This window comes from Giraffa tippelskirchi, chromosome 2 (genome assembly GCF_054371585.1).
Source record: "Giraffa tippelskirchi isolate mGirTip1 chromosome 2, T2T-mGirTip1v1.2.pri, whole genome shotgun sequence".
In the NCBI taxonomy this organism is placed as follows: Eukaryota; Metazoa; Chordata; class Mammalia; order Artiodactyla; family Giraffidae; genus Giraffa; species Giraffa tippelskirchi.
This window is the reverse complement of record NC_137276.1, coordinates 87,897,224-87,915,329: the sequence shown is the minus strand read 5'-3', so window position 1 is coordinate 87,915,329 and position 18,106 is coordinate 87,897,224. Positions and strand designations below refer to the sequence as shown.

General features: G+C 38.5%; 1 protein-coding gene across 1 annotated transcript in view; it reads right to left on the bottom strand.

Moving 5' to 3' along the window:
• Positions 1–6,242: 6,242 nt before the first annotated feature.
• LOC145539802 (phospholipid scramblase 4-like) overlaps positions 6,243–18,106 on the bottom strand; it is a 42,252-nt gene continuing 30,388 nt past the window's right edge. The window contains exons 5-9 of the mRNA XM_081573961.1: positions 15,232–15,274; positions 14,090–14,316; positions 11,344–11,505; positions 7,357–7,515; positions 6,243–6,340 (exon numbers count right to left, since the gene is read on the bottom strand). Coding sequence (XP_081430087.1) covers positions 6,284–6,340; positions 7,357–7,515; positions 11,344–11,505; positions 14,090–14,316; positions 15,232–15,274 — 648 coding nt within the window. The 3' untranslated portion in view covers positions 6,243–6,283. The remainder of the gene's footprint in view (positions 6,341–7,356; positions 7,516–11,343; positions 11,506–14,089; positions 14,317–15,231; positions 15,275–18,106) is intronic.

The window sequence follows — 18,106 nt, the reverse complement described above, 5'->3', positions numbered from 1 at the left end:
AGACATTACTTTGCCAACAAAGTTCCATCTAGTCCAGGCTATGGTTTTTCCAGTGGTCATGTATGGATGTGAGAGTTGGACTATAAAGAAAGATGAGTGCCAAAGAATTGATGCTTTTGAACTGTGGTGTTGGAGAAGACTCTTGAGAGTCCCTTGGACTGCAAGGAGTTCCAACCAGTCCATCCTAAAGGAGATCAGTCCTGGGTGTTCATTGGAAGACCTGATGTTGAAGCTGAAACTGCAATATTTGGCCACCTGATGCGAAGAGCTGACTCATTTGAAAAGACCCTGATGCTGGGAAGGATTGAGGGCAGGAGGAGAAGGGGACGACAGAGGATGAGATGGCTGGATGGCATCACCGATTCAATGGATATGAGTTTGAGTGAACTCCAGGAGTTGGTGATGGACAGGGAGGCCTGGCGTGCTGTGGTCCATGAGGTCGCAAAGAGTCGGACATGACTGAGCAACTAAACTGAACTGAACTGTGTAGAGCAAGTCTATTGGTGCAATTTTTCCAATAGCATTTGCTCGGTTCATGTCTCTGTGTCATATTTTAGGGTGATTTTGCAATATATCAAACTTTTTCATCACTGTTATATTTTGTACAGTGATCTGTGATCAGTGATGTCTAATGTTACTACATCTTGCTAAAGACTCAAATGACAGCATTTTTTTAGCGGTAAACTATTTTAAAATTATTTATTTTTTAGACATAAATGTTATTTCACTCTTAATAAACTACAGTATAGTATTCACATAACTTTATGTGCACTGAGAAACGAAAACAAATTTGTGTGAATCACTTAATTGCAATATTTGCTTTATTGTGTTGGTTTGGAACTGAACCTGTAGCATCTGCCAGGTATGCCTGTAGACTTAGTGTGGTGATCATATTGCAGTATTTACAATTATCAAATAATTATGCTATATACCTGAAACCAATATAACATTATGTGTCAATTATACATAAATAAATGCTTTTAAGATAACAAAATGTTTGTTGAGCATCTTAATTGCATCACTGTCCTGGGCTCTATATTTACTGTAATAAACCATCAATTTCTACTTTGTTTGATAAATATTTTTCAAATTGACCATTTCAGTTATATTTACCATGTATTCAGTTTGCCAACACGCTGTAAAATTCATCTTATTCATCTCCAGCAGTGATAAGTTTACCTGAGCTTATGACACGACCAGCCAGCCTGAACTATCTGAGTAAATGGGACAGAAATATATCACCCAACACTTGAGATAATGCTAGTTACATGGTCTCTATTAAATGTGCCAACATCTCATTGAATACATGTCCATGCTGGTCCTGCTTAAAAATCTGTCTCACACACTAGCTTGTGAGCTAATAATTATGTCCTTTTCATATTTGTGCTTCCCTCTGACTCACAAGTATCCCAGTATCTGAATGGAGTTGATGTTTAATAAAGTAATGATTGATAGAGTGAAATAGTATAGAATGTGTTAAAACTTTTTACTGGCTACTATAACAAATATTGGACTTCCCTTGTGCCTCAGTGGTAAAGAATCTGCCTGCCAATGCAGAAGATGTTGGTTCAATCCCTGGGTCAGAAAGATCCCCTAGAGAAGGAAATGGCAACCCACTCTAGTATTCCTGCTTGGGAAATCCCATGCACAGAGGTGTCTGGCAGGCCATAGTCCATGGAGAAAAATAGTCGGACACAACTTAGTGACTAAACAACAACAACATAACAAATATTGCAAAAATATATCCACTGAATTTACTGTCATTCAATAAGCAGAGGTGACTGTCTACTGAATGAATGCCTATCATGTGCTATTGTTAACCATGTATGTGTAATCATGTAGCACACCATGTTGCCTCACTCTGACTACATTTGGGATGTGTTATTCTGTTTTTCTCTCTTCTGGGTTTGTTTTACAATTTAGGAGACCTAGAGGCTAATGAGAAAGGCACTGTGATGGTCAACCAACTTACGGTAATAGATCCAGTTTAAATATTAGTTATTTCTAGCCAAAAAGCTGAATTTGGTGTTCGTTTATTAAATCCAGGCCTATAGTTTTCCCAAACTTTCATCTTTCAATATAAATTACATTAAACCTTGAATATTGGAAGGAGAAAGGACTGAAAAGTAGCCAGCAGTCCCATCAGAGGCAGCATGCCATTCCCTGGAATCACTGCTTATTTTATATTTGAGCTTAATTTAGCATCTAGTTGGTTGGAAAATTCAGCTAGTAAATTAGTCCAGTAGCCATATTTTTTGTAACATTTCTGGGAAATCAGTTATTAAGGAAAAAATGTCTTAAATGACAATTACAATTTCTAGCACCTTTTCTACATAATATACTGGTATTGAAATCATAGTTAAAATTTAAATGTGTCTTAAATAAGTGGATTTTAAATACGTACTCACAAATAACTTGGTTATATCAGAAAGCTAGTTACTCCTACGAAGTCTTATCTGAGCATTATTAACTCAAATATGGATGAGATGCAAGGTATGATTCAACCTGAGGCAAATTGCTCTCCAGCTGTTAACCCATGAAATCAAACAACGTATGCTTCCAAAATACAATGGTGGGGCAGGCATAGGATAGACATTTCCAATCCCAAAGGGTAGAACAGAGAAGAATAAAGGAGGACAGGTCCCAAGGACATCCAAAACAGAAGAGCACAAACAACGTTAAACCTTAAGGCTCAAGAATAATCTCCTTTGACTCAATGCTCTGTCTTCTAGACCCACTGGGATGGCAGTACCATGCCTGGGCTCCACAGGAAGGCCTGCAGCCACTCCCTGCCTGGGCTCTGTGGCTCTCTGGGTCTGGGGTCCTTGGCCCATGACTCTCCCAGATGGCCCCATCCTCTGAAATCTAGGTGGAGGCAGCCATGCCTCTCCCTCCCCCTCTGCCGGGCGTGTGCCAATGGAGACAGGTCGAATGGTCATCACCAAAGTTTGCTGTCTGTGCTCTCTGGAAGGGCAACCCCTGAGACTTGTGGTGCACTGTGGGCTAGTGAGCTGGCCAAAAAGTTCATTGATTTTCCATGGTATAAGAAAACTCAAACGAACTTTTTGGCCAACCCAATATCAGAGTGTGTCTGCAGTGTCGGGGTGTGGTACCATACTACAGAGACCAAAGCCCTACCTGTGAGGTGGCACCAAACAGCTGGCACCAAGGTCCCACAGGTACTGGTGGGTCCTTCTTTGAACCACTCTGCTCCCCAGGCCCTTGCACTCAGGGCCTGTGATGGGAGTAGCAGCTTGGTTCTCTCTGAATCCTTTTTGGGGATCATTCTTCATTGTCTTGGAGAGTAGTACCTGGCTTCTGAACAGATCCATACTAACCTCTTTCTCAGTCACTTGGCCATACCCTCAGTGGTCTCATTTTTTGCAAGATGGATAGGCTGAGGATTTTCCTAATCTTAAATTCTGCTTCCCTGTTGCTTAACAATCCCATCTTTAAGTTCAGTCTCTCAGTTTGGATTTTACTGTCAGCAGTCAGGAAAAGCCAAGCTGCAGTGCAACATTTTGCTTAGAAATTGTTTCAGCTAGGTATTCTGTTTCACCACTTGCAAGTTCTACCGTTCACCAAAGTCTAAACAGAAACACAATTCAGCGAAGTTTTTTTTTTTGCTACTTTACAATAAGGATTGCATCTCTTACAGTTTTCAATAAAACAGTTCCTCATTTCCATCCTAGTCTTTATTGTCCATATTTCTACCAATATCCTATTAATGGTTACATAGGTATTCTTTAAGAAGAAACACTGTTTTCTACAGTGTTCCTCTTTCTGAGCTCTCATCAGAATCATCTTTAAAATTCTGTTCATGGCAATCTATGCTTTTTTCAGTATGCACTTCAAAATTTCAGCCTCTATTCCTCACCCGGTACATTTTTACATATTTGTTATGCACCATTGTCACTTCTCAGTACCAATTTCTTTCTTAGTCTGTTTGGGCTGCTAGTACATAAATCCTGTAGACTGAGTGGCTTAAACAATGCGTTGATTTCTGATGGCTTTGAAGGGTGGGGAGTTCAAGATCAAGGTTGGCAGATTATAAGGGCACTAAACCCATTCATGAGGGCTTCACCTGCATGACCTTTCACCTCCTGAAGGCTCCACTCCAAACACCATCACACTCGTGTAACCCATAAATTTTGTTGAGGGAGGATACAAATAGTCTATTGCAAAGACTCAATCACAAGTCAAAAATAAACCAGTATTTTACTATAAACCATACTATATTTATTTAGAAGCCAAAAAACAATATGATGAAACATGAAAACACACACATTTCAGAAAACAGCTTGTTTTGTTAATCAGTCTGATCAGTTTTACACAATGAAATATTGTGTGTTTTTATATATTCCTTATTTTTATAAAGAAATATAAAAGTTATAATATAAACTGTAGTATAAAAACATAAGAAACAATATTATTTTAAAGAAGGAAATTGTAAGAGACATGTAACTACTGCAAAAACTTTAAATAGAAATTTTAAATGTCATGCTAAAACTAATTTTTTCCTAGTATTATGCATCAGGTCTTAGAATGTAGGGATGTAGCAAGTAAAAATGAAAAGTTTATATAGTAAACTTTCTGAATACTATTGTCTCATTTGTTATACCAAATGTCATACATCATTACAAGAAATAATATATCTGTCCATTTAAGACAACAAGTACCTTTCCAAATAAAATTATTATCTTAGAAAGCAGCAGATTTTACATTTTTTTTAGAAAGCTAGCAGTAGCATATAAAAATTAACATTACAAGAAACTGGGTAAAACAACATTTATCATGAAAACACGAATATAATTTAAAATGAGGCACCTTTCTTTCACTTCAATACAAACTTCAATAGGAAATTCAATGGGCAAAGGCTTTCATTTCATACTTAAGCACACTCAGTCTTGCTTCTTTTAATAAGCAGCAGCAGAATACATTCCATTCTATATACTGGTTGTGTTGAAAGAACACAGTTCATGTCCAAATAGGAAACTAAAGTGCAGTAGAGGCAAGTTGATTTATCAGAGTGTGTTCACTAATATACACTGTGCTTTCAGCTAACACAAACAAGTACAATTTTTACGTTTACTATGTTAGTCCAAATAACCTTTACTGATAAGCTATAGATCCCAGAGAAGTAGCATGTTTGTTCTTTTCCTAGATACAGATTTATCTATCATTTAAATAAAAAACAGCAAAGTAATATTACACAGTATCTGCTTTTGCAGTTTTTGCATTTACAAAATGCTACGCAGAATGTCACATTTCAAAATTTAAAAGTGAAACTCCAACTCTTGCAATTTGAACAGCCTGGTTTGAATCAGGGATCTTCTTTTAAGAGAAAAAAAAAAATCATCTCTTCTGTGTCATATTAAATGAGAAACAAAGGTTTAGCAGGCAGTCCTAGAGATTTGACCAAACCTATTTAATATGTAAGGCATCTATAGGCAACAGAGGTTAAATGTATCAAATGAAAGTTCTCATAAGGGCACTGATGTCTCTAAATTGCTCAGAGATCCAGACTGGTCATGGCCCTGGTCACCTCTTTTCCTGATAGTCTGACCCTATCTTCATAGGGAGACAGCTCCTGATTGTGCATGCTAGTAAATGAAGCATGGGAAATATAATCTTATGATATGAAAAACATGTTTTACTTTGTAATAAAATAAAAATTTCCATGGAAATTTTCATAAGTTTGCAAAACAAGTTTCTGATACATTTGCACAAGGAAAATTTTCCTTGTGCAATAAAACATAATATTTCTATCTGCCTTCCTTTTTGTTTTTAATAATGAAGTATATCATTCTTTTCATCTGGAATCAAATTTGTCTTCAGCAACTGGACATGATGGAGAGGAAAGGGTTAGAGATAGAGCCTATATGACTCTATCTCAACAAAGATTGCTCTTAAAAGACCATCATTTTACTATCAATTAGTGTAAGAGCTTTGGGATTCATTTTCTCTTATCTCATGTTTAAAGTGTTTCCAAGTTCACCATATCTATATACATATATAGATATATATATTCAGTTGGTTAATGAGTCATAGTTTTTTCATGGTAAACTCCATGTCTGCCAAGTAGACAGATACGCAACCGAAATATGTTTAGATGTGTTCTTCCACTTACCCTCTCAGCCTACCTGTCAGTGCTGACATCCAACAACATTAATCTGCAAGAGCAGATAAATATATTTGTGAATAGTTGAGGGCTGACTATGACCTCAGGCAACTTTTCTAAATTTTTCTTTAATTAATCATCATTGCTGATGTGTGGTATCCATCAATCATGATGAATGTTTGAATGCTGTGGTGGAGAGCTTTCAAAATACATGAAGTCCTGAAATTAGAAAAATAATTATATGTATAATAAATATCAAATTAGATAGATAAATAATTATACAAAAAAACAGTACATAAATAATTAAGTGCAATGCATAAAATGTTACTCTTTATAACTTAACAGGTAATCTTCTCATTCCAAGTAAGAATAAATCATGAAATCTTTAGTGAAATCTTCATGAAGAGAACCTAATAGGAAGAACAGCAATTGCTAATTTGAAACTGTGGGCAGTCAATAAACTTTCCACTTGGGGTACCTATTAACTAAATTTTCATTGTTGAAATGAGGAAAAACTTGATAATCTATATTAAACATGTTTTAAAAGGGATTAAACAAGTTAAATATATCGAGTGCAATATGTTAAATAGATAGTTTAAGGTAAATGCTACCAATTTTATTTCTATGCTTAACTTAATTATATTAGCCATTAATCAGATAGAAAGACAGCAAAGGAATTGCACCTAATAAATATAGGATGGTAGAACTCCAAGGAGTACATTGACAAAGAGGTAACAGGTGAAGAGAAAGAACATCAGCTTTGGACTTATTTTATTTCACTAAGAAATCAAAGGACAGGCATCTTTAAGTAGTGAGAATAATATGTAACATGCAATGATGACAATTACATTGAGTGGATGCTTAGTATCTTTCAAGCATGATCCGGCTCCTTTACTAATATAATAGCTAATATTTATAACCCTGGAATATATATATACATACACGCACACACACACACACACACACACACACACACACACACACACACATATATACACACACACATACATATTTCATTTCCATTTTACAAATGAGGAAACTGAGGCTTGCAAGTGTTAAACACTTTGTAAGACATATAACTCACAAAGAGTCGGACACGACTTCGCGACTGAACAACAAGACATAATCAGTAAGTGGCAGAGTCAGTTTCAAACCTTATTGCCTTTCTACTACATATGCTACTTCTCATCAGAAAGAATAATTCTCTCAGAATAGCTCAACAGCAAAAGACTTACAATGAGGAAGCAAGCTCCAAATATCATGGCTTTCATGGTCACATCCAGGTCTAATGGGAAGTGAATTTCAAAGTGGTCAGCATCGCTCATTGCTGATAACACACCATTCCACTTCCGAGTGATACTGCCAATAATGGAAACACCATCCAGGGACAGGATCTAGAAATACAAGAATATGACTTAAGGATGATTAAAAGGTGTTAAAATACATGCTTTATTCTCCTGTTTATAAGCAGTTCACCTTGAGGTCACTTTCACTACTTTTCAGTACAAGAATAGGGAAGGAAATGAATATAGTAATAAGAAAATTTCAAATAGGGAATTATGGCCAAGAAGAGTTAAGTGCCCTGCAACTGGTTAACGACCGAGCAGGGCAATATCTTACAATTCTCAGGCCCCGTGTTCTTTCTTCATCCTCTACTGAGTTATTAGGAAAGCCTGTCAGAGGAGGTATGATTTAAACTGATTTTGAAATTCTTTCCCTAAAGTAAAGGGTGGGAATTAGGGGTTGGGAGGGAGTCTCTCCACTGGAGGGAAACATGCTAACAAAAGCAAGATGGTCTGCTTTATTATACTTCACAAAATCCATGTAATCACTCAGGCTTCTATGGGTCCTGTGCTCTTCTTCTTCTTTTTTCTTTTTTCTAGTATTTATTTATTTATTTGGGGCTTCCTCAGCGATCAGTGCAAAGAAATAGAGGAAAATAACAGATTGGGAAAGACTAGAGATCTCTTCAAGAAAATTAGAGATACCAAAGGAACATTTAATGCAAAGATAGGCTCGATAAAGGACAGAAATGGTATGGACCTAACAGAAGCAGAAGATATTAAGAAGAGGTGGCAAGAATACACAGAAGAACTGTACAAAAAAGATCTTCACGACCCAGATAATCACAATGGTGTGATCACTCACCTAGAGCCAGACATCCTGGAATGTGAAGTCAAGTGGGCCTTAGAAAGCATCACTACGAACAAAGCTAGTGGAGGTGATGGAATTCCAGTTGAGCTATTTCAAATCCTCAAAGGTGATCCTGTGAAGGTGCTGCACTCAATATGCCAGCAAATTTGGAAAACTCAGCAGTGGCCACAGGACTGGAAAAGGTCAGTTTTCGTCCCAATCCCAAAGAAAGGCAATGCCAAAGAATGCTCAAACTACCGCACAATTGCACTCATCTCACAGCTGGTAAAGTAATGCTCAAAATTCTCCAAGCCAGGCTTCAGCAATACGTGAACCGTGAACTTCCAGATGTTCAAGCTGGTTTTAGAAAAGGCAGAGGAACCAGAGATCAAATTGCCAATATCCGCTGGATCATCGAAAAAGCAAGAGAGTTCCAGAAAAACATCTACTTCTGCTTTATTGACTATGCCAAAGCCTTTGACTGTGTGGATCACAATAAACTGTGGAAAATTCTGAAAGAGATGGGAATACCAGACCCTCTGACCTGTCTCTTGAGAAACCTGTATGCAGGTCAGGAAGCAACAGTTAGAACTGGACATGGAACCACAGACTGGTTCCAAATAGGAAAAGGAGTACGTCAAGGCTGTATATTGTCACCCTGCTTATTTAACTTATATGCAGAGTACATCATGAGAAATGCTGGGCTGGAAGAAACACAAGCTGGGATCAAGATTGCCAGGAGAAATATCAATAACCTCAGATATGCAGATGACACCACCCTTATGGCAGAAAGTGAAGAAGAACCAAAGAGCCTCTTGATGAAGGTGAAAGAGGAGAGTGAAAAAGTTGGCTTAAAGCTCAACGTTCAGAAAACTAAGATCATGGCATCTGGTCCCATCACTTCATGGGAAATAGATGGGGAAACAGTGGAAACAGTGTCAGACTTTATTTTTTTGGGCTCCAGAATCACTGCTGATAGTGACTTCAGCCATGAAATTAAAAGACGCTTACTCCTTGGAAGGAAGGTTATGGCCAACCTAGATAGCATATTTAAAAGCAGAGACATTACTTTGCCAACAAAAGTCCGTCTAGTCAAGGCTATGGTTCTTCCAGTGGTCATGTATGGATGTGAGAGTTTGACGGTGAAGAAAGCTGAGCGTCGCAGAATTGATGCTTTTGAAGTGTGGTGTTGGAGAAGACTCTTTGAGAGTCCCTTGGACTGCAAGGAGATCCAATCAATCCATCCTAAAAGAGATCAATCCTGGGATTCATTGGAAGGTCTGATGTTGAAGCTGAAACTCTGATACTTTGGCCACCTCATGCGAAGGGTTGACTCATTGGAAAAGACCCTAATGCTAGGTAAGATTAGGGGCAGGAGGAGAAGGGGACGACAGAGGATGAGATGGTTGGATGGCATCACCGACCTGATAGACATGGGTTTGGGTAGACTCCGGGAGTTGGTGATGGACAGAGAGGCCTGGCGTGGTGCAATTCATGGGGTCGCAAAGAGTCGGACACGACTGAGCGACTGAACTGAACTGAACTGGTGGCTTAGATGGTAAAGAATCTTCCCACCTTGCAGGAGATCCCTGGGTCAGGAAGAGCCCCTGGAGGAGGGAATGGCAATCCACTCTAGCATTCTTGCCTACAGAATTCCTTGAACAGAAGAGCCTGGTGGGCTACAGTCCAAGGTGGTCTTCTTTATTGCACTTCATAGAATCCATGTAATCACTCAGGCTTCTGTGGGTGCTGTGTTCTTCTTTAAAATATTTATTTACTTATTTAGCTGCATCGGGTCTTAGTTGTGGCACATGGATCTTTTGTTGCGGTGCACAGACTCTGGTTGTAGCCCATGGGCTCAGCAGTTGTGGCGCAAGGGCTTAGTTGCTCTGTGGTATGTGGGATCTTAGTTCCCTGACCAGGGATCAAACTAATCCCCTGCATTGCAAGGCAGATTCTTAACCACTGGACCACCATGAAAGTCCCAGTCCTGTCTTCTTAAAGAGTCTCAGAATCTCAAAGGGCTTCAGCTTCTAAAAGGCAGATTCTGGCACTTGCCACAAGGAAAACACACAAATACCACTTTTTGGTGATTAGAATGATCCAAACACCCTACCCTCAAAATCTGGCTTATCTTCATTTTCTACCTGTCTACAATGGTCTTTTAATAAATGAGTAATGGTTGACAATACGGTATGTAAAACAAGAAATAAGGGAAGTTTATTGGGTGTCATAGAAAATATTTGAATGAGCAATTTTAGATTACGAGTCTTGTTGAATTCCAAAGCATTAGGAAAAACGCTTTAAGGAGCCCAAGAATCTCCTTTGTCAGAACTGTAGGGTAGTAAGATATCATTTGACTCCCTTAGGGCTTAGAAGGTAAAGAATCTACCTGCAATGTGGGAGACTTGGGTTCAATTCCTGGCTTGGGAAGATTCCCTGGAGAAGGGAAAGGCTACCCACTCCAGTATTCTGGTCTGGAGAATTCCATGGACTGTACAGTCCATGGGGTCACAAAGAGTCAGACATGACTGAGTGACTTTCACCTTAGAGATACCATTCTGTAGCCATTGAGATAAAGGCTAAACAGAAGGATTTTTCTTTTTCCAGAAAATGTTATAATCCACTATAAGTTTTATGCATGTTATAAGCATTGTATTGTGTTTTGAGGATGCAGCAGGCTTCTATCTTGCACAGCCTCAGGGATGTTCTATTTGTTCTGTGATATGTGGGGCCTCTTCATTACTCAGGACCTATATTCTGACTGGAAATCCTTGTTAGAATGGTTAGTGAAAAACATCCAAGAATAAAATGAATGCATTAGGTCAGCCTATTTACTTTCAGGTTTAATATTTTAAATGGTTTCTTCTTATTTTCATCCAACATGGAAATCATAAAAAAGATTTGTGGAAAGCATTAAGTAATCCCCTAAAAATAATTTGAAAACTTCTTGATGCCAACTTGTTAGTTAACTCTTTCCTCACATTATTCATTCACACACACACAAAAATCATCTAAAGCCAGATCATTCTGGGGCCTGTTAGTACACGTAGAAAAAAAATTGTAGAAACATGTTTATATTTGTTTACCTCAAAAACAGAATCTGAACCACAGCCATAGGTGGAACATGGCCCAAGCACTCCCATCATATCTTCTTTCTTCTCATTTTGGAGGCTGTACACCGCCCTGCACAGGTTCCAGTGTTCGGCTACAAAGCCAATGGTGACGCCAGGAGGACACTGCACCTCCAGCTGCCAAATGAAGCAGGGACAGAGGTGGGTGAAGATGCCATATTCATACACACACACACACACGCACACACACACTAGATGTGTTCATAATTCTTTCCAGAACTAGGGGAACTGTCATCAGTATCGAGTCTTCCCTTTTCCCTGGGCTATTTCTTAGGGTAGTATGTCAGAGAACAGCCTTGAGATATGAGGCCATGTTCCCTTCAGGACAAAATTACTGCTAGTTATAAAATGGTCAGTTCTCTAGGCTCTATGTCCCTCAGCTGTATATGTAGCATCTACTTGGGATCCTCTGAGTCATCTCTGTAGAATGTGGAGATGAGGGGACCTATGCACATGTGCTAGAGCTCATGCTGCTTGGTGATGGTGGTTTGGTTGCTAAGTCCTATCCAACTCTTTGCAACCCAATGCACTGTAGCCTGCCGGACTCTTCTGTGGGATCTTCCAGACAAAAATACTGGATTGGGTTGGTGTTTCCTTCTCCTGGGGATCTTCCCAACCCAGGGATCAAACACACATTTCCAGCATTGGCAGGCGGATTCTTTACCATCTTGAGGCACCAGAGAAGCCCATCATGCTGCTTACTGGGCTGTAATCAAGTTCTTTGTCCCTGACCTAGGGGTCTCATGTCTTGTGGCACAATCCACAAAAAAGTAACATGCTAGCTTCTTAGATTGACATCTCAGACATGACAATTATAATACAAAACTTAAGGGAAAGAGGCATTCTGAAAATTAAATGCTGTGAAGACAACAGAATGTGCATACAAGTATAGGATGAGGTGGAGATTCATCTCAAATATGACAGTTGTTACAAAGACAATAGTGACAAAGGAGTAAGCTATCTGACAATTGCTAATATTCACTGAGCACTACACTATTTGCCAGGCACTGTGCTAACATAGGACTTCCCTGTGGCTCAGCGGTAAAGACTCCGTCTGCAATGCATGAGCTGCAGAAGACACAGGTTCAATCCCTGGGTCAAGAATATCCCCTGGAGGAAAGCATGGTAACTCACTCCAGTATTCTTACCTGTAGAATCCCATAGACAGAGGAGCCTGGCAGGCTACAGTCCATGGGGTTGCAAAGAGTCAGACACAACTGAAGTGACTAAGCCCGCATGTACGTGGTAACACAGTTGACGTTTACTTACTACATGATCCTAAAAATAATCATCCTATGAGATAGTACTATTAATATATCCATTTTATAGGTGAATAAATCAAGGCACAGAAAGGGCTATAAGTTAATTGTATTGCAAAGACTGGTACTTAACATATAATTAAAATCTCAGTCAATCTAAGGGATATTGTTCTGCCCAGTTCATGTATTAAGAACACTGAGGCTCAAACAGGCTAAATCAGGGGTCCCCAATCCCCAGGCCATGGATTGGTACCAGTCTGTTGCCTGTTAGGAACTGGGCCACATGGCAGGAAGTGTGTGGCAGGCGTATCTGTATTTACAGCTGCTTGCTTCCCATCACTTGCATTACTGCCTGAGCTCCGCCTCCTGTCAGATCAGTGGTGGCATCAGATTCTCACAGAAGCGTGAACCCTACTGTGAACTGCGCACACTAGGGTTCTAAGGTTGTGAACTCCTTACGAGAATTATCTCCAAACCATCCCTCTGCCCCAGGCCATGGAAAAACTCTCTTCCATGGAACTGGTCCCTGGTGCCAAAATGTTTGAGGACCACTGGGTTAAGTAAATTCCCCAGTTTTAAGTCAGTGGCATATTTGAAATTCAAATTCTCTTGGATTGCTCTCTAAAACTGCTTTTCTTTTCCTTGTAGTAAACAATTTTCCTAGGGTAGCGTGGATTACAGAAGAACAACCAAAGTGTAACTTGACACGTTTGCTTTCTAGTTCCACCATCTACCAAATGTAACACCATCCTCCAAAAAAAATTTTTTTGTAACACCATCAAAAGAATTATTCTTTTTCTGAGTCACCCTTTCTTTATCTGTAACAAGGTGTAGATATAATGGGTAGAGTAAAAGTGTCTGAAGTTCCTTCCAATTCTAAAAGTGTGTCTATATTTAGCGTGAACTTATTTGGGGATATATAGGAACATTTAGATAAATGTGTTGTAGGTAATGGCCTTTCTGCCTGCCAACGCAGGAAGGAGATGTAAGAGAGGAGGATTCGAGCCCTGGGTTAAGAAGTTCCCCTGGAGGAGGGCATGGCAACCCGATCCAGTATTATAGCCTGGAGAATCCCATGGATAGAGGAGCCTGCCAGGCTACAGTCCATGGAATCGCTAATTTCTAATTCAGTAGATACAATTGATGGAATTTCGAACACTGACGGCATGTGTGCTAAGTCACTTCAGTCGTCAATAACCTTAATTTGTGCTTGATCCCCCTAATTAGCACCCAAAGACATGAACCCACTAGAAAACTGCCTTGGTGATTCTCCATAGGTAGGATTATCTGACATTTGGCTTCCTTCCTCCCCACTAGCTTCCATTCTGACTGTGCCATGAAAGTCCCCTCCTGTGTGGCTTTGAAAGGAGCACAACTGTATGGTGAAGAGTTGGATCAGGAAAAAACAATGGATGAAACCTCTGTCTCATCTGTCCTCTGACCTCTTGCCTGGCGGAGGGGCAACAGAAGCAGCAGCAGGTGCATCTGAAAGGTCTTTGCATTGTCATGACTTCTCGGCCCATACAGTCAGTGACCCGGAGCACGAAGGGTCTCAATGTCCGGTAAGCATTCCTGGTGTAGTCATCTGTGTCTTCAGTCACAAAGTAAACCATCTGGCCCATGTTGTTTTTAATATCGTATCTATTATTAGTTTCAAAACCTGTTATCACTAAAAATAAAATGAGAGAGATTTCTTATTTTAGAAGCAGTTAAAATGGGCCTCATGAAATCCTTCTGTAGTATTTGACAGGGGCCTAAAACAAAACAGCTTTTTAAAAAATTTCTAATGAAAAATATGCAATGATTAGAATGCCAATAATATTCATCTGTCCTAAAAGTATATAAGCTATTTTGAAAATCTGAAACACTTCTTTTAAGAAGTTCAGTGTAAAATTTGCTGCATAGAAGCAAACACTGGAAATGATATTCCTAGAGTATTTGAATTCAGAAAACTTTAATTATAAAATCATTTAAATGAAATTATTCACTGGACCATAAATGAATGAATCAGCTCATGAAATATGCTGAGATGATTAGGGTCATCACTAGATGTAAATAAGAAAACCAACCAAGAAAATTTAAAGGCTCCATGTAGTGGTCAAGTGAATGAAATGAATGTGTATATCTGGTACAGTGAGGGTCAGGAAATTTGGGAGAACAGGCACTGTGTTTACCTTGATTTCTTCTTGCTTCCATAGCATGGAATTAGAACTCAGTAGACTGAGACTATTTCCAGCTCCTCCACTGATTAGCTGACTAGGGTGCCCTTGGCTAACTCAACTAATCTCTTGGCTTCTTCTTTCCTTGTCCATGAAAAGTGAATATGGAGGAATTGAGATGGATAAAGGATAGGAGGTTTGACCAAATAAAATGTAAGTCCTTTTGAAGTCTTAGGTATGATGTGTAAATAGACAAAATTACACAAGAAAGTCCCTTTGTTACTTTCTTGAAGATAGGGCAATAGAAAATAGTCTTTTCTCTTTGAAACACTAAAAATGATCAATATAAATAAGGAACTAGATGTTGGATAATGCAAATTTTCACCTGATTCAAATATTACTGGACACTACAAAATTATACATACTTTCCAGGGGTTCAAAATGCTGAAGAACGTGTATGTTGTCCAGCTGTTGGGATAGAACAAAGTGATTAATTAGGAGAGAGAGAAATAACAGAAATAAAACAATATTAGAAAAAAACTAATGAGACAGAGGCTAAAACATATCAATGGATACAAAAACGTTTTTTTGAAACTGAACGGAATCAAAAACATGAAGTGAAATTAGCCTTTCAGTACCTGATCGGGTGGTTATTAACAGAGCTATCCAGAAAGAACACTTTCCTTCAGTTCCACCAAAAAATATTGAAACATTTGTTTAAAATATTATAAAATCATTTTCCTGCTCCAGTAACAGCATCTAGAATAAGCTGTGTCAACATCAATTGCTCCTAGCATGCATCATGTCACCTACAGACTGGAGGCGTCAGAAAGGTTAGGACAGTTTAACATAGACCAGCCATAGGGAAGCCAGTTTTCTCACTGGCTTAGAGAGTGTCAAGTAGGCAGGGTGGATCTTCCACAGCAATGTCCAGTCTTCCCAGGCACCTCCAAAAGAGGTTAATACACCAACTTCCATTCACTTGAGCTGCTGCTTCCCTAGTGCATACTTTAACAGGGGAGGACCCAAAGAGCTGGAAGTGTGTGATTAGGAACAGGGCAAAGGAGAGGAAACATTTAGGGATTCGATCCCTTGAAAATGGAGGTTGGGCATACCATTAGATCAACTTCTTCCTGAACTTAGGGGTCACTGTAAAGATAAACAGTTTGACTGGCCCATCATCTGTTATACTTGAGAACATGCTAACAGAAAAGAAACCCCCTTAAGGACAGACTAATCATATCTCTGTAATTTTAGATAACTTAGATAATTCTTGTTGCTGTTCAGTTGCTAAGTCGTGTTTGACTCTGCGACCCAAAGGACTGACGCATGCTAGGCTTTCGTGTCCTTCACTATCTCCTGGAGTTTGCTCAAACTCATGTCCATTGAACCAGTGATGCCATCCAACCATCTCATCCTCCGTTGCCCCCACTTAGATCATCAGATTATTCCTAATCCTTGAGTCCAGAACATTGCCTGAAATGCTATATTTCACCAACTACTTGTTGAATTAATGAACACCACATTAATGTGGTAATAAGCAAAATTTAAAAGAATGTAAATGGACACAAAAGTCTTGTGGCATGATCAAGTACAGGAGGGTATAGAGAGGATACAATCTTTATTTGACTAAAAAATTTTTCTTTATAAAAACTCAATCAGGTTAGAGTCTAAACATGTCTTATAAAATTATCAATGGTGGCCACTCAGGGTTGCTCTACAATCCCTTTGAAAAAATCTAGGGGCTTTCTAATATCTATAACTAAAAAGTAAAAGTATTCATCACTTGGTAAAAGCTTCCATTGCTAAGCAAAATATGCTAAAGAAATGATGCCTGTTAATGTGAATGGAGTTTATTGAATAAGATGCTACAGTTTTAAGAAGCAGTACTAACCAACTGTGGAGTTACTGGCCAATCCAGTGTCTAGAAATAATGTAAACCTGACACCCTGGATGTTACAGTGTCAGGATAGTCCTGATAATGATTCATGTAATTAGCACATGAGATAGCAAAAAACTAGGATAGGGACTTCCCTGGAGGTCCAGTGGTTAAGACTCCAAGCTTCCACTGCAGGGGGCATGGGTTCAGTCCCTAGTCAGGAAACTAAGATCTCACACACCTTCAAGTGGTGCAAAAAAAAAAAGAGAGAGAGAAAGAAAGAAAACTAGATAAAAGAAAATGTCTGGATGCTTGGCTCTATGTCTTGCATGCATATACATAAGGTGTTTCAAGTAATAACATCTGCACAGGTTATCATCCACTGGGTGGGTCCTTGTGCCAGAAATATCAGGCATATTATAAACTTTATCTCATTAAAAATTCTCCTAACAACCCAATTGGGTAGGTATCATTAATACTATTTTATAGATGATGAAATTCAAGCACCAAGAGGTTAGAAAAGTTACTCAAGGTAGAATGAGGAGGGCACAGAGCTAGAATAAAAAGCCAGGTTTGTCTGGCTGTAAACCTGTTTTGTTTCTTTTACATTTTTTTAAACTAAAAACACTCCTAAAAGAGAAAACAGTATTCATAAAATACGTTCATTTAACTTCATTCAAAGTAATAGAAGAAATTAAGAAAAATTTTTAACATTTGAATGAACAATATTAAAGCTGTACATTTTTAAAAAGAAATTACATCAGATATTGGATTTCTAAGGAAATTTTCTGTTTTTAGAAAATATGAAAGTTTATGAAAAAATAAACTTTTTAAACTTGATTAACTTATAAGCATTTTATAAGCTTCCAAAATAATATAGGGGTTATTCTAGCACTTTACTTGAAGGTTCTGTATTTCATCACTTATTTTGTCAAACAATATATTTAATAAAGTTTTTAGTTTATGTAAAATCCAAATTTTCCTGATCTAATGGTTTTACTTTCAAGATCAACACTATAACTTTATAACAGTGGTTTTTAATGCACAGGATTAACAGTCAGTATATAAAGTCAAAAAGAGAAGCATGTCAATGCCAAGCAACATTTGGTGACTCTGTGGGGAGACAAGTATTAAATGGGCAAGTCCCTTGCTTTTAAGGTATTTAAACACTTGCTTTTTCTAAAGGTGAACATAATTTAGTAGTTTCTAAGGTATTTACAATACTAAGTTTATCTTATTTTCTTTAAGCAACATTTTTGTTTCTGACATGGGATTTTAAACAACGTCATTCAGTACACAAACATGTTGGCGTATTGCTCTAGTTTCTGAAATAGTTGTCCTGATCCTAAAATGTCCATATAAATGAAAATTAGGGACTCTCTATGTTGTGAAAAGGGGTTCTCTGGAACTTGGCCTGAAAC